At 45.5% G+C, this 15857-nt stretch overlaps 1 protein-coding gene across 4 annotated transcripts in view; it reads right to left on the bottom strand.

Moving 5' to 3' along the window:
- The window catches only part of SHC3 (SHC adaptor protein 3), a 136978-nt gene that overhangs the window by 20535 nt on the left and 100586 nt on the right, over positions 1–15857 (bottom strand). For 3 of the 4 annotated variants that reach the window (XM_072952751.1, XM_072952752.1, XM_072952754.1), the window contains 3 exons: positions 7771–7924; positions 6382–6481; positions 2969–3127 (listed from right to left, as the gene is read on the bottom strand). In XM_072952751.1, the coding sequence (XP_072808852.1) occupies positions 2969–3127; positions 6382–6481; positions 7771–7924 (413 nt within the window). The remainder of the gene's footprint in view (positions 1–2968; positions 3128–6381; positions 6482–7770; positions 7925–15857) is intronic. The other variant, XM_072952753.1, reaches the window with a different exon arrangement.

Raw genomic sequence — 15857 nt, 5'->3', positions numbered from 1 at the left:
TCACCACCATCAGCACCATAACCGTCATCGTCATCACCACCGTATCGCTGTCCTCACCACCATCATTACCACCATAACCATCATCGTCATCACCACCGTATCACTGTCCTCACCACCATCATCACCACCATAACCATCATCGTCATCGTCATCACCATATCACTGTCCTCACCACTGTCACCACCATCATTACCACCATAACCATCATCGTCATCGTCATCACCACCGTATCACTGTCCTCACCACCATCATTACCACCATAACCATCATTGTCATCACCACCGTATCACTGTCCTCACCACCATCATCACCACCATAACCATCATCGTCATCGTCATCACCATATCACTGTCTTCACCACTGTCACCACCATCATTACCACCATAACCATCATCGTCATCATCACCACCGTGTCGCTGTCCTCACCACCGTCACCACCATCATTACCACCATAACCATCATCGTCATCGTCATCACCACCGTATCACTGTCCTCACCACCATCATTACCACCATAACCATTATCGTCATCGTCACCATATCATTGTCCTCACCACCGTCACCACCATTGTTACCACCATCACCATCGTCCTCATTGTCATCACCACCGTATCACTGTCCTCACTGCCGTCACCACCATCACCACCATAACCATCATCGTCATCACCATCGTATCACTGTCTCACCACCGTCACCACCATCAGCACCATAACCGTCATCGTCATCACCACCGTATCGCTGTCCTCACCACCATCATTACCACCATAACCATCATCGTCATCGTTATCACCACCGTATCGCTGTCCTCACCACCGTCACCACCATCACCACCATAACCATCATCATCATTGTCATCACCACCGTATCGCTGTCCTCACCACTGTCACCACCATCATTACCACCATAACCATCATCGTCATCACCATATCATTGTCCTCACCACCGTCACCACCATCGTTACCACCATCACCATCATTGTCATCGTCATCACCACCGTATCGCTGTCCTCACCGCCGTCACCACCATCGTTACCACCATCACCATCATCATCATCACCACCGTATCACTGTCCTCACCACCATCATTACCACCATAACCATCATCGTCATCGTCATCACCACCGTATCGCTGTCCTCACCGCCGTCACCACCATCGTTACCACCATCACCATCATCATCATCATCATCACCACCGTATCGCTGTCCTCACCACCATCATTACCACCATAACCATCATCGTCATCGTCATCACCACCGTATCGCTGTCCTCACCGCCGTCACCACCATCACCACCATAACCATCCTCCTCCTCCTCATCACCACCGTTATCACTGTCTCACCGCCGTCACCACCATCAGCACCACTGCCGCCATCATTACTGTCATCATTATTTAGCTAGAGTGGCTCAAGATAAACACAATGTGCTAGATTTATTTTTCCGTCCTTTTCAGCAGATACCAGCCTCTCCACAGCTCTCTCAGCTGTCTGTCTCCCCTTCTCTCGTTTTGGGAGTAGGAGTAGAAACTGATGGATGAGAAAAGGGTGGCTCTGGTTTTCATTTTTCCCATCTCAAACCCCAGCCCCGTCTAACTCTGCCCAGGCTCTGGGGCCAGGGTCACTGGTGAACTGATGAAATTAGACAGTGAAAGATGGTCACAGATACAGCTGCTCCACTGAAGGCAGGAGATACCACTACGACTGGGCAGACAGAGGCTCTGTAGCTTGAGGCCACCGCCTGCCTCCTAGGCCAGTTCCACATCTTTTTTTTTTTTTAATGAAGAGATTGGATTGGATCTTCCACACTTCTTCTGGCTCTGGTGGTTTCTGTGAATCAGTGGGAGTCTGGTGTCTGGGAACCAAAGTGGCCGAGGAGAAACAGACTTACTGTCACAGTGCGGCCTATCCATAAGAGCCCTCCGCTCTGTCCGCACCCACATGCAGTACCGAGTGTTGGCCCAGCCGTAAAGTTACTGAACCTCTAGGAATAAAACAGCCATCATCATCATCATAATTAATAATAATAATAATGTCTACCTATGGGACCATTGCAAAAATTAAATGCAATAGGAAGCACCTAGCCGCATGGTAGAACCTCAGTAAAAATGCCAGGCTCCTCTCCCTCCCTCTTCAGCCTGTAAAATTCTCAAGGAATTTGAAAAAGAAATCTGGGGACGTAGAGCTGTTTGTGAGCTTAGGAAGCGCTTTCAAAAGTCCTTAACAACAATTTACACTTTCACGAACCAGCTCACGGACGGTTTATTTTCCCCAGTCTCGGTGGCACACATCACACTACGTTGCTGTCAACAGCCGTTTTGGGTCACTCTTCTTGGCCTTCGTTCTGCTTGTCATCAGCGTGCGTGTCACTACTCACAACACAGAGTGGCTATTTAAACTCTATGTCTGTTTCGTTTTCCCGTGTGACCCCAGGAAGCAGAGTAGTGTTTGACTCACGGTAGGTGCTCGGTGGGGAGGAGGAAGGGGACAGAGGGGGAGAGAGAAGGGAAGGGAAAACGGCGGTGTGCGTGCAAACCAGGGGCACGTCACAGTTTCTTGCGTGTGTGTTGGTCTTGCTCTGTGAAGACGGGCCAAGCCACCTCATCCTGGCATCTTAGAAACCGATGCAGTATTCGGCACGCAATATCCAGTTGGCGTCCGAGTGAGTAAATAAACAAACGAGTGCATTTCTGTGTGTTTATCATTTGTCTCAATACACAGCAGGGCTTCAGGAGGAAAGTCAGTCACAAAAACACGGGGAGGTGGCTTGGCCTCTGGACTGCAGAGAAGGTTGGAATGCCACAGCAGGGGCTGGCCACCCTCAAAGCCCTGAAAAACCCAACCATCACCCAGAAAAGTACAGCTAATGAGCGCCACTCACCAAAACCCTCTAGCAGAAAGCTCAGTCATCGCACACATTTCAAACAAAGATGGTGTAAAACACAGGGGGAAAAAAAGGCAGAAATGGAAACGCACTCATATCGAAGAGGTCTCTCCTGGGGCTGCTCTCTGCGCTGCTGCCGGCGGCCGGCCGGGCCTGCCGCGGGGCGCGCTGCGTGTTGACGTAGGCGGGGGCCTCTCCGGCGGTGGCCGCGGGCGATCTCCCGGCCGGCACGCTGTAGATGTCCAAGGCCCCTGCAACGAGAAAACGGCCCTCTTGCCTCTTCTGACGGAGCCGCTGCTCACGCTAAGCCACCCGGCGCTTCGCAGAGAAGCGCCTTCGGCCCGCCTGTCGGACATCCTTCCTGCAGGTGCCCGTGGGTTAAGTCCCGCACACCCTCCTGAGCTCTGGGCAGGACGCTCTCCACTCCTCCACGCCAAAAGGGGACCTCCCAGCCCACGACGGTGGACGCCCGTGACGGTTAGGAGCCCCAGCAGGACTCGGGGTCCCTGCGGCCCGGAGCCGGGGAGGCAGAGGGGCCACACTTGCGGCCGAAGCTGCCTCAGGGCCCTCTTCCCCTTCACAGAAGCTCGAGGTCAAAGTAACCCAGCGGGAGGGCAACAAGTCTCATTGTAATGGCTCCTTTCTTAAGTGCAGGCGCGTGCGTCATCAGTGAACTCCATCAGCAATGCAGGGCGGGTGCTACCACCCGCCTGGGAAAGCGACTTCCTAGCAAATTGAGGCTCCTTCCTTACAAAGCAGAGTCAGGCTTGTGGCTTCGCGGGGCTCCTCGTCTGAACCAGGGTTGGTTCCAGGCTGAGCCGGGGGCTCCCCGCCACCGCTGCCGGGGCAGTGAAGGGTGATGCCCTGCTCGGGTCACTGTCGGATGCCCTGTGCGGGGTGGCTGTTTATAACATGCTTGCACAGACGTTCTCAGGATCGCCTGGTCCCGCTCACGTCTCTGCAGAGAGGTTGCCTCTCACACCCTGTGGGTGGCGGGGTGTTGAAGCCCGCTTGGTCCAGCTAGCCAGCCTCAGTTCAGGGCTTTTAGAGACACTCTACCGAGAGCCCGCTGAAGGACTTTTGGCAGCCACTGTCTCCAGCCTGTCAGCGGGAGAATGCAGATGTCCTGTGGAAACTCCTTCGCTGAGGAGCATCTCCACAAAGTCCTGAACTGCGCCTGCAGCTCTCCCAGGCCGTGGTTTCTGTGTCTCACAGCCCGTTCCTGCGTTACGCTCTCTGACTCGGTGGTGACTCTCTGCGGTTCACACGTCTGTATGGACTGCATAAAAATCAGTCCCTAAGAAGAACTTTACAGACTAATTTTTACGAGGAGAAGATCGAAAGCCCATGGAATAAGTTGCTGGTGAGTCTTCCCACTTTGGACACAGCAGGCGCTGGGTCGGGGGCAGGGAGGCACACCGTGGTGGTTCCCAGAGTTCAGTTTCATTTAGGGGAGACGGCTGCCAGCAGATTAATAAGGGACACTCTTACTTGTTCTATGGAAAGGATATTTAGTGCTTTCAGATGAGAACTAGAAGCTGATGGACAGTCACGAGTTTCAAGGTCCAGCCCAGGAACTTGTGCAAGGCTCATTCCGCCCTGGTGAGTTTCTCCCAGGGTCTGTTCCTGATTGGCCGGAGTAACTTGAATATAAAAAAGGCCTCGTTTTTAAGTAAACCTGACAAGTTTCTCAGAAGGTAAATATCTAATGTCAGTATTGTGTCTCCTTTAGTCTTTAAAAGTTATTTTATGTCTATGCACACGATTGTATATAACACTTTTTAAAAGTTTGGTTTTTATTGATGGGCAGTTGATTTATAATGTTCCAGGTGTACAGCAGAGAGGTTCAGTGATGCATATATATACATTTTTTCAGATTCTTTCCCATTATATGTTATTATAAGCAATTGAATCTAGTTCCCTGTGCTGTACAGTTGTAGTTCCTTGTTTATCTGTTTTATATTTAGTAATGTGTTTCTGTTAATCCCAAACTCCTAGTTTATCCCTCCTCTGCCCTTTCTCCTTTGGTAACCACAGTTTGTTTCCTATGCCCGTGAGTCTATTTTTGGTTTGTAAATAAGATTTGTATCACTTATTTTAGATTCCACATATAAGTGATATCATATGATATTTGTCTTTCTCTGTCTGATTTATTTCGCTTAGTATGATCATCTCTAGGTCCAGCCATGTTGCTGCAAATGGCATGATTTCATTCTTTTTTATGGCTGAGTAGTATTCCACCGTGTATGTAATGCTTTTTAAATATACAGAGAACAAAGATGAAAACATAGTTAAAAAGTACCTCTAGCAAAGTTATACCTTTAACTTGCTATTTCTATCCTATTGTGAGGTAGAGCCATGTGGTTTATTGACTGAGCCAGCACAGGTGGGTCATCTTTCAGCTGGGGCAGGCAAAACATGAAATTCCTTTTTATGAGGGGAAATTTTTTAGAATATATTGTCATTTACTTGCTGGCACAAATGGCAATAATGAAGGGGAAAGCCTTAATGTTAAACCAATAAATGGTTAAATTATGTAACTTTACATACGTGTTAAATCACATGTGTAAATTACACACGTTAAATAAATGCATGTTAAATTACATACATTAACAATAAATGGTTAAATACATAGGAGCGTAAATTGGATCTTAATCCATTCATCACTCCATCCCCTTCAGACCCTGTACAGTTATTCACCAGGGCCCCAGAGCTGTTGACAGTTGTGGAAATTTCTGAGGAGGGAAAAGGTTTAAAATTAAAGAAGTAAGCTATATATTCATATACGTACATGCACGTATACATATGTATAGAAGTAACTGTCTAGAGATTTATGTTAGCAGGTGAAGTAAGCAGGCCTTAGTCATATCTGAGCTGTTTGTGATGTGGGACGTAGGTACATGCTGGTAGGTCTGCTAGGAGGTACGAGTGTCCTCTGAGAGTCCCCAGGGCCTGGGAGGGACTTGCACCCCTGGCCTCGTCTCTGCTGAGGGCCCTGTGTCACTCCGTTCTTCCCAAAGCTGGCCCTGGACAGGGGAGGCGGGGGTGACACACGGAAGGGAAAGCCTCTAGTTCCTGTTGGGAGTCACCGGGTTCAGCCCTGCTAGGGGGCTTCGGGACAGCGCCAAGCACACTCCAGTCTCCCTGTGTGAGATGGTGGAGGTGCCCCAGGGAGGTGGAGCCCTCAGCCCCGGGGCGGGCAAGCCGTCCTGCCAGAGGGAGGCCTTAGACGGAAAGGTTCAGGGTGCAGGAGAGCACGCAGCACTGCGGGGAGGGTGGCGGTGATCTGGTCCTGGCTCCAGGGGAGGCATCGTCTGATGGGCGCCCTCCGACACCCCCAACAGCCGTTGTTTCTATTTCTACGAACTGGCCGGGAGTCTTCAGCCCCACCTGCAGCAGGTGTTTATCCCGGTGGGTCACTCTTACCACTCCCCACAAGAGGAGCTGCCCACGAGGCAGCACATCACTTTTGAAAAGTACCTTGCATGTTCCTCGTCCACCTCACCTTGCCGCTCACCTTGCCTGGCAGGTGCTTGCTGCCAGTCTTCTCCAAACGGGTCTCCGAAGTGTCTCCCCTGGTAGTAAGTCTGCTCTTTCCCTGCAAACTGTAGACATATGTAAATACACAAAGGGGGAAAAAAGTATCTTTTCTTGTTTCTCCGCCTTTGAAAGCCACAGCACAGGAAGAGGGACTTCAGTGGCCAGTGGACGGCACCCCTGTGACACCTACTTCATGCCTTGCGGCTGGCATAAAGGTTTGATAAATGTTTGTGTGACTATGACCTCATCAAAAACGCATGAAAAACTACAAATGCCTCCCTGTTTTCATTACCCCCCACATCCCTTCCTGAAACCGAGCTCTTCTGAGCACAGCCACGTTGCTCAGCACGCCCTAAAACAGACCTCAGTTGGAGATTGTCTATGTGTCAGAAGGTCCTTCCCGCCCAGCCCTGACGCCCGTAACCATTCACGCCTGGGCAAGTGCACCCTGGTGGCGCCTTCTCAGTGTTAGCGTTACTGACGCTTGGTTTCAGTTCTGTTTTGCCACTTTTATTGGTGTCATTGTCATTCACATAAGGTAGGTGACATCAAAAAAATGCCCTATAGGCAATGAAATTACTCTGTGTGATACTACAGTGGTGGCTAGACGTCATTACGCATTTGTCAAAGTGCACAGAATGTACAACGTCAAGAGGGAACCCTCATGTAAACTATGGACTTTGGTTGATAATAATGTGTCCACGTTGGTCATCAATTGTACCAAATATGCCGCACTGGTGAGGGATGCTGAGGGGAGGGGGGGATATATGTGTGCGTGGGGAGGCTATGTGTGAACTCTCTGTATTTTGCACTCAATTCTGTTGTGAACCTGAAACTGCTCTAACAGAATAAAGTCTATTTTTTTTTAAAATAGAAATGTAACAAAGAGATACCATGGAGAGAACATAACTCTAGAAAGCGAATGTCTTACTGGAATTTTGAGTTGGAGGGAAAATCAGGGAACTGAGTGAAATAGAAAAGCTCAAAAAAATTCATTTTAAAGGCTTACATCCACTCTCTTTTCAGGGCACCTGGAGCACCCCGGGCCTTTTTAAAGTCTTGAACTCTCTCTTTTCCTCATTATGATCGCAGTATAATGGGATTTGTCCTGGGACGAGGAGGAAGCCCCCAGATTCGTATCTCAGGAATCACAATACAATTCCAGTGCGTCTGACTAACACTTGTGTTGTTAAAACAAAAGCTTCCCCGACGTGTCTGTTTCGGGAAACCCAAGGGGAGAAATTTGTGGGTTATTTTTTCTGGATAGAAAACCAGTCTGAAGACAGAGTTGAAGGAAGCAGAAGGAAATGAAGTTCGGTTAGCCAGCACCCAAGGGAAAAGGTACCAGACTCACCTGGGCCACGTCAGGGCCGTGGGGGGGTCTGGCTTTCAGTCTAGCATCCACAAACCCCCCTGGAGGAGGCGTCTTGCTTGGAATGCTGTTGTAGTATGGGTGGTCTGAGCTGTCCCCCTCCTCTTCAGTCCATGGCTCATCTAGACTCTGCATTCTATCAAAAGAGGATTTTTCCAGGACTTTAGCCAGAAGTTGAGCTTGCAGTCAAAACCAAACAAATCTAATGTTGGTACCTGCCACCCTAGAAGGCGGAGTTTGGTCACTGCCCCTTCAGCCGCATATGGAGAAAGCAGACGAGTGGTTTGGTCAACCATCCCTGCTTTATTCGCAGTTCTGCCCTTAGAAAATTCCAGTTATCTTTGAAAGCGGAAAGAACTCCTTTTAAAAAGTGCATCTTAACAAGGAAAGACGTAATTATATGTAAGGATAACCAGATTCTCAAGGTACAGACACACCTTGCCGTGAAATACACCCAAAACAAAATTAACTTGAAATTGGAGATTTAGTGACCTCAGGGGAAATGGCAGAGTCCAGACCGCTGCAAATTCCCTCCTCGGTACTAGCAACAAGAAAACTAGCAAAAAAAAGTCTTTTTCAAAATCAGGTTTTTTCAGAACTCTGAAAATTAACCAGAAACTTGTAGCAGCCTTATTTACTCAACAAACAAACACAAGCAGCCGCCAGAACAACAGCTTTGTTGTGTTTTCACTCGACCCATTACCATTTCCATGGTAGCCCTGAAAACCAAAATCCCATAGTCAGAGTGGAAACCAGTAGCCTAAAAGCTATGGGAGGGGACAAAACAGCAGAGCGGTTCCTGCACAGCCCTGTCCCCAGTGAAGAGTCATGATGATCTGTCAGCTCATTCTCTAGGCGACTCCACTCCCTGGGCTGTCTTTATTTGACCTGGTTCAGAGTTTGTCCAGGGAAAAGGGCTTCTTCTCCAGGGCCACTTGTCAATAGCAGTTAGAGGCAAGTGTTTAACTTGGTGGCTCCCTGAAACAGCGCTTCACATTTGGGGAAGAGAGCGGGCTCATCAAAAAGCTTAAAAGAAAAAGCTGGAAAACGATCCGCTTTGATGTATTTCTAGGAATCTAAAAGGCTGTGTGTATGCACAGGGCTGTTTTCACGCCCAAGACTGTGTGCCTGCTCAGAAAAGATGTAAAAAAGCTCGAGTTCTTGCCTGTGACCGACCTAGAACTTTGCGCAAGCAGAAAGTGAAAGCTGAAGCAGAGATGCCGGCTGCCTGGCTGACTGCTGAGGACGCATGCAGAGCCCCTCAGCAAAGAATTGGGACCTTGTGGTCTCAGACCCAGAAGGAACTCTTTCTTCAGTCGTTAGCTGTCTCGTAAGTGAACTGAGAAGAGTTGTCAGTGGCCACATATGATGAGGAACACAGATTTTACTAAGTTAGTTTGGGGAAGTCATCAAAACAAACCACCCCCAAAAGAGCAACCACATCCTGAGGAGGGGAGAAATCTGATTTCCAGAGTTGACACATTATACTGTTTAAGATTTCCAATTTCAACAAAAAAATTATGAGCCATGCAAACAAACAAACAGACAAAAAACTTTGGCTCCTACATAAGAACAAAAAAGAAAGAAGCAATCAATAGACACTGTCTCTGAGGAAACTCAGGTTTTGGACTAAGCAGACAGACCTTAAATTAGCTACTTCAAATAGGTCCTGAGAACCAAATTGAACCGCGGACGGAAAAAGTCAAACGTGACCGTGCAGTCTCACCCAACTGAGAATATCCCGGAGATCCACGGACAGACGCCTCATAGTCAAACTGCGTGAAGCCAAAGAGAAGAACCACGAAAGCAGCCAGAACGAAGCAGCTCGCCGGGTACGGGGTCCTCCGTGGTGCAGCAGGCGCCTTCTACCAGCCCCAGCGGAGGCCCGAAGGCCGCGGGGCGGCACGTCGCAAGTGCCAACGGAAAACGACCGTCTACCGAGAACTCTCCACAGGACCGTCTTGTTCTATTGCGCTTCCCTTTCTTACATTTCACAGCTTTCAGAATTCGCATTTTTCACAAATCCAAGGTTTGTAGCAACCCTGTGTTAAGCAAGCCTATCAGTGCCATTTTTCCAACAGCATTTGCTCACTTCATGTCTCTGTGTCCTATTTTGGTAATTTTTGTAGTATTCCAAATGTTTTCATTATTATATTTGTCACGGTGACCGGTGGTCAGTGATCTTTGATGCCACTGTTGTGATCGTTTTGGGGATACCGCAAAACGCATCCATGTAAGGTGGTGAACTTGATAAACGTTGTGTGTGTTCTGACTGCTCCACCAGCTAACTGTCCTTCCATCTTTATCCCTCTTGTCTGCTCTCCTTATTCCCCGAGACACAGCAGTGTTGAAATTAGGCTCATTAATAACCCTAAGAGGGACTCTGTTCAAGTGAGAGGAGTCATATGCCTCTCACTTTAAATCAAAAGGTAGAAATGCTGAAGCTTAGTGAGGAAGGCATGTCAGAAGCTGAGAGGCCAAAATCACGGCCTCTTATGCCAACAGCCAAGTTGTGAATGCAAAGGAAATGTTTCTCAAGGAAATTAAAAGTGTCACTCCAGTGAACGCATGAATGATAAAGTGAAACAGCCTTATCGCTGATACGGAGAAAGTTTCAATGGTCCAGACAGAAGACTAAGCCAGACACAGTACCTTAAGCCAGAGCCTAATCCAGAGCAAGGCTCTAATTCCCTGCAGTTCTATGAAGGTTGAGAGAGATGAGGAAGCTGCGGAAGAAAAATCTGAATCTAGCAGAAGCTGGTTCATGAAGTTTAAGGAAAGAAGCCATTTCTATAACATCAAAGTACACGGTGAAGCAGCAGGTGCCGATACAGAAGCCACTGCACGTTCTCCAGAAGATCGAGCTCAGACAACGAACGAAGGTGGCCACACTACCTTGTATCGGGAGAAGACCCACCTAGGAATTTCAGAGCTAGAGAGATGCCTGGCTTCAAAGGACAGGTAGACTCTCTTGTTAGGGGCCAGTGCAGCTGGTGACTTTAAGTTGAAGCCCATGCTCATGTACCATTCTGAAAATCCTAGGGCCCTTAAGAATTATGCTAAATCTACTCTGTGCTCTATAAATAGAACAACAGAGCCCGGATGACAGCACGTCTGTTTACAGCATGGTTTACTGAATATTTTAAGCCTACTGTTCAGACCTACTGCTTAGAAAAAAAGATTCTTTCAAAATATTACTATTCATTAACAATGCACCTGGTCACCCAAGAGCTCCAGCCGAGATGACAATGAGATTAATGTTATTTTCATGCCTGCTAACACAACATCCATTCTACAGCCCTTTGATCAAAAAGTAATTTTAATTTTCAAATCTTATTATTTAACAAATACATTTCATAAGGCAATAGCTACTCTACATAGTGATCTAGACAGTGATCTGGGCAAAGTCAATTGAAAACCTTCTGGAAAGGATTCACCATTTTAGATGACATCAAACACAGTCACGATTCATGGAGAGAGGTAAAATTATCAACATTAACAGGAGTTTGGAAGAAGTGAATCCAACCCTCATCAATGACTTTGAGGGGTTCAGGACTTCAGTGGAGGAAGTAACTGTAGACATGGTGGAAATAGCAAGAGAATTAGATGAGAAATGGAACATGAAGGTATGACTGAATTGCTGGATCTTTGGATGACATTTTAATGGATGAGGAGTTGTGTCTTAGGGATGAGCAAAGAAAGTGGTTTCTTGAGATGAAGTCAACTCCTAGCGAAGATGCTGTAAAGATTGTTGGAGTGACGACAAAGGATCCGGATATTATATAAACTTAGTTGATAAGCAGTGGCAGGGTCCAAGAAGAGTAACTTCGATTTTGGAAGTAGTACTGTTAGAGGAATGCTACCAAACAGCACTGCATGCTACAGAGAAATCATTCATGAAAGGAAGGGTGAAACAATGCAGCTGAATTCATTGTCGTCTTGTTTGAAGAATTTGTCACAGCCACCCCAGCCTTCGGTAGCCATCAGCCTTGATCAGTCACCGGCCACCAACATTAAGGCAAGACCCTCTCCCAGCAAAAAGATTACAGCTTGCTCAGATGATGGCTAGCATTTTTTAGCAATAAAGTATTTTTAACCAAGGTTATGTTTTAGACATAATGCTATTAAGTGTGCATAATTGCATACTTAATAGGCTATGGTATAGTGTAAACGTAACTTTTAAAGGCATGGGGAAACCAAAAAGAATGTGTGACTTGCTTTATTGTGATGTATTAAACCCATTCATTTATGGTCAGCTGATTTCAACAAGGATGCGTAGACAATTCAACGTGTGGAAGAACGGTCTTTTTGACCAATGGCGCTCTGACAATTAAATAGCCATTTGTGAAGGAACGAAGTTGGATCTTACCTCACACCATACATGAAAAATTAGCTCAGATGGATCAAAGACCTGAATGTAAGAGCTAAAACTTAGAAGAAAACATACGTGTAAATCTCCGTGACCTCGGATTAGGCAACAGTTTCTTACACATGACATCAAAAGCAAAAGCAACCAAAGAGAAAATAAGTAAGTTAACTGAACTTCATCAAAATTAAAAACCATTGTGCTTCAAAGGACATTAACAAGAAAATGCAAAGGCAACTCAAAAAATGGGAGAAAACATTTGCTAATCCTATATCAGAAAAGAGACTTGTATCCAGAATATAAAAAGAACTTCTACAAATCAGCAGTAAAAAGACAAATAACTCAGTCTTAAAAATGGACTAAGGATTGGAGCAGACATTTCTCCAAAGAAGATATACAAATAGCCCATAAGCACATGAAAAGATGCTGACATCTTTAGTCAGCAGGAAAATATGAATCAGAACCACAGTCCGAGACCACTGTATACTCACTAGGATAGCTAAAATCAAAATGATGGACAATAACAAATGTTGGTGAAGTTGGAACCCTCATACATTGCTGGTGAAAATGTAAAATGGTACAGCCACTTTGGAAAACAGTTTGGCAGTTCCTCAAAATTTTAGCATAGGGCTCCCGTATGACTGAGCAATTCCATTCCTAAGTATATACCCAAGAGGATTGAAACACCTGTCCACGCTAGAACTTGTCCACATCTTCACAGCAGTATTATTCATAAGAACTAAAAGGTGAAAACAACCCAAATGTTCATAAACTGATGAATGAATAAACAAAAGGTAACATAGACATACAATGGAATATTATTCAGCCCTAAAAAATGCCATACTGATACATGCTACAGCATGGATTAACCTTGAAAACATTCCAGTAAGCAAAAGAAGTCAGGCACATATTATATGATTCCATTTACATAAAATGTCCAGAATTGGAAAATCCATGAAGACAAAAAGTAGTAGTTGTTTGGGGAGGTGGGGGTTAGAAAATGGGGAGTAACTGCTAATGAGTATGAGGTTTCTTTCTGGAATTAGAGAGTTGTGATGATTGTACTTGTAAAATCTTTGACAATTCTAAATACCACAGAACTATATATTTTTAAAGGGTAATTTTATCATAAATAAATTATATAGCAATTTTTTAAAAATAATAATTAATGGAGCTTTGGCTACATTTGAATTGTTTTTCGTTGTTCTCTCTGGTTTTGTGTTGACAATGACCTTGAATTTCTGCAAGAATATCAGAGGAAAAAAAGCTTCTAAGGAAAAATCATACCATAGCAAAAATTCCCATTCTTTAAAAGTGCTATTTTTGATTATCAGTTGGAGATGGAGGATAAATCCAGATCACAGAGTCTCTCCCCAGGTAATTAACGCAATAAACAAAAACTAATTCACAAACAAGAGAAGCCATCCACTCACCAGCAGAAAGAGCAGCACAGAGGAAGCCACGTGCCACCAAGATGGAACTCTGAGATTCGGGGGCAGCTTGGTGGGTCCTAATGCTGCCATGCCTACTCCCCACTCATCTGTCCCCAGTGCCACTCCAAAGAATGCGGGCAAAGAAGCTGACTACACACGTACCCAGATCTCACGCCTTTAGCTTACACTTTCCAATTTGAAGAGAAATGGCCTGAGTGAGTGAGCAGAAGACCCAAGGAGAATTGCTCACAAACAGAGCTCCTGTCTTGCTGGCCCCTAGGATCTCAGCATCTCAGAGAAAACAGGGGCCAGCGCCCGCCGTAACCCAGGGTCCCCGGAACAGGCAGGGGAGCGGAGGAGGGCACATGGCAGCTGGAGGCAAGGTGGCGTCTGTGACGCCCAGGATGTCCCCACCTGCTCCCTTGGTCTCAGACCTCCTCAGTGAGCACCACAAGCAGCTTGTAGACAAGACGAAACGGATGTCAGGGAACGTGGGCCCCCTTGCTCTGCTTTAGAATTTTATGACATTTCCATTTTATGCCATACTTGCATTTGGGGTTGAGAGTTTTCTCAGTAGAGAAGATCTCCCTACTTCATTTTCTTTCCTCAAACCTTCTTCAAACTTCATTACATAGAAACATACACAGGACTTCATCCCTTAGGAACATTCCCAGGGAAGCACAGTAATTCAGTGAACTCCCCCCACTCATTTTTGTACGTATTATTCTCATAGTATTTATTTGACTTTTTTAAACTGAGGTATAGTCAGTTTACAATGTTGTGTCGATTTCTGGTCTACAGTGTAATTTTTCAGTCATGTATGAATATATGTATGTTCATTTTCATGTTCTTTTTCACCATAAGCTACTTCAAGATATTGAATATATTTCCCTCTGCTATACAGTATAAACTTACTGATATTTTTTATCTATTTTATATATACCAGTCAGTATATGCAAATCTCACACTCCCAGTTTACCCCTTCCCACCCCCCTCCCCCCTGGCAACCACAAGTCTGTATTCTATGTCTATGGGTCTGTTTCTGTTTTATATATAAGTTCATTTATCTTTTTCTTTTTTTAGATTCCACGTATGAGTGATCTCATGTGGTATTTTTCTTTCTCTTTCTGGCTCACTTAGAATGACAATCTCCAGGGCCATCCATGTTGCTGCAAATGGCATTCTTTTATTCTTTTTCATGGCTGAGTAGTATTCCATTGTATAAATATACCACATCTTCTTTACCCAGTCATCTGTCAATGGACACTTAGGCTGTTTCCATGTCTTGGCTATTGTAAATAGTGCTGCTATGAACATTGGGGTGCAGGTGTCTTTTTGAATTAAGGTTCCCTCTGGATATATGCCCAGGAGTGGGATTGCTGGGTCATATGGTAAGTCTATTTTTAGTTTTTTATTTGACTGTTATGCAACATTTCAAAAGTACAGAAAAACATAATCATTAATATCAAAGACACCTATACATCCACCACTGAGATTAAACAAATGTGAACATTTTGCTATATTTGATTCCTTCTCTTAAAGAAATAAAATGTGTCAGACTTACTTTGGATGGATAAATATGTGATATTGACAGCAAAATGTAAATGGTAGAATCTAGAAGGTGGGAGTACCAGTGTTCACTGCAAAATTCTTTTTATGTATTGTAACATTTTCATTATGAAGTGTTAGAGAGGAAATACACCAGCCAAAAAACAGTTAAAGCCCGCCCCATGCCCCGTCACCGTCGGGTGTCCTGGAATCGGTACATAATATTCTTGCAGGTTTTATACCTTTTATACACATCCATTTATCCATAAACTATACATACGATTGTTTATGTGTTTTTAAATTTTCCATAAATGGCTCATATCCTTTTTCACTCCATTAAAATGCTCGAGATTCATTCTGATAATGCACATTTACTGACGAATTATTTTTAACAACTATGTCCCGTTATATACGTAATTTCAAACTTCACTCACCCACTCAAGGGCTATCGGGTCCCCCGCCACTTTCTACCTCTAACTCCCTCTTGCCCAAAGCTCGTGTGAGCTTGCAGAAGCCCCTATCAACCAGGAAAAAAACGGGGCCTCCACAGGCACCCCCAAAATGCATGCCTTGCAAGAAATTCTCCAGTGGGTGAAGGCAAATAAAATTAAAAGTCTCTTTCAAGAAAGATGAAGACTTCAGAGAGATGAAAGTCACCCACACAGTAAGAAACACAGAGGTGGGTTCTGCTCCCACAACTGAGTCCCAGAATGTGGCTGCAG

This window comes from Vicugna pacos, chromosome 31 (genome assembly GCF_048564905.1).
Source record: "Vicugna pacos chromosome 31, VicPac4, whole genome shotgun sequence".
Lineage (NCBI taxonomy): Eukaryota > Metazoa > Chordata > Mammalia > Artiodactyla > Camelidae > Vicugna > Vicugna pacos.
The sequence above is the reverse complement of the archived record's forward strand: the minus strand, read 5'-3'. Positions and strand labels throughout refer to the sequence as shown.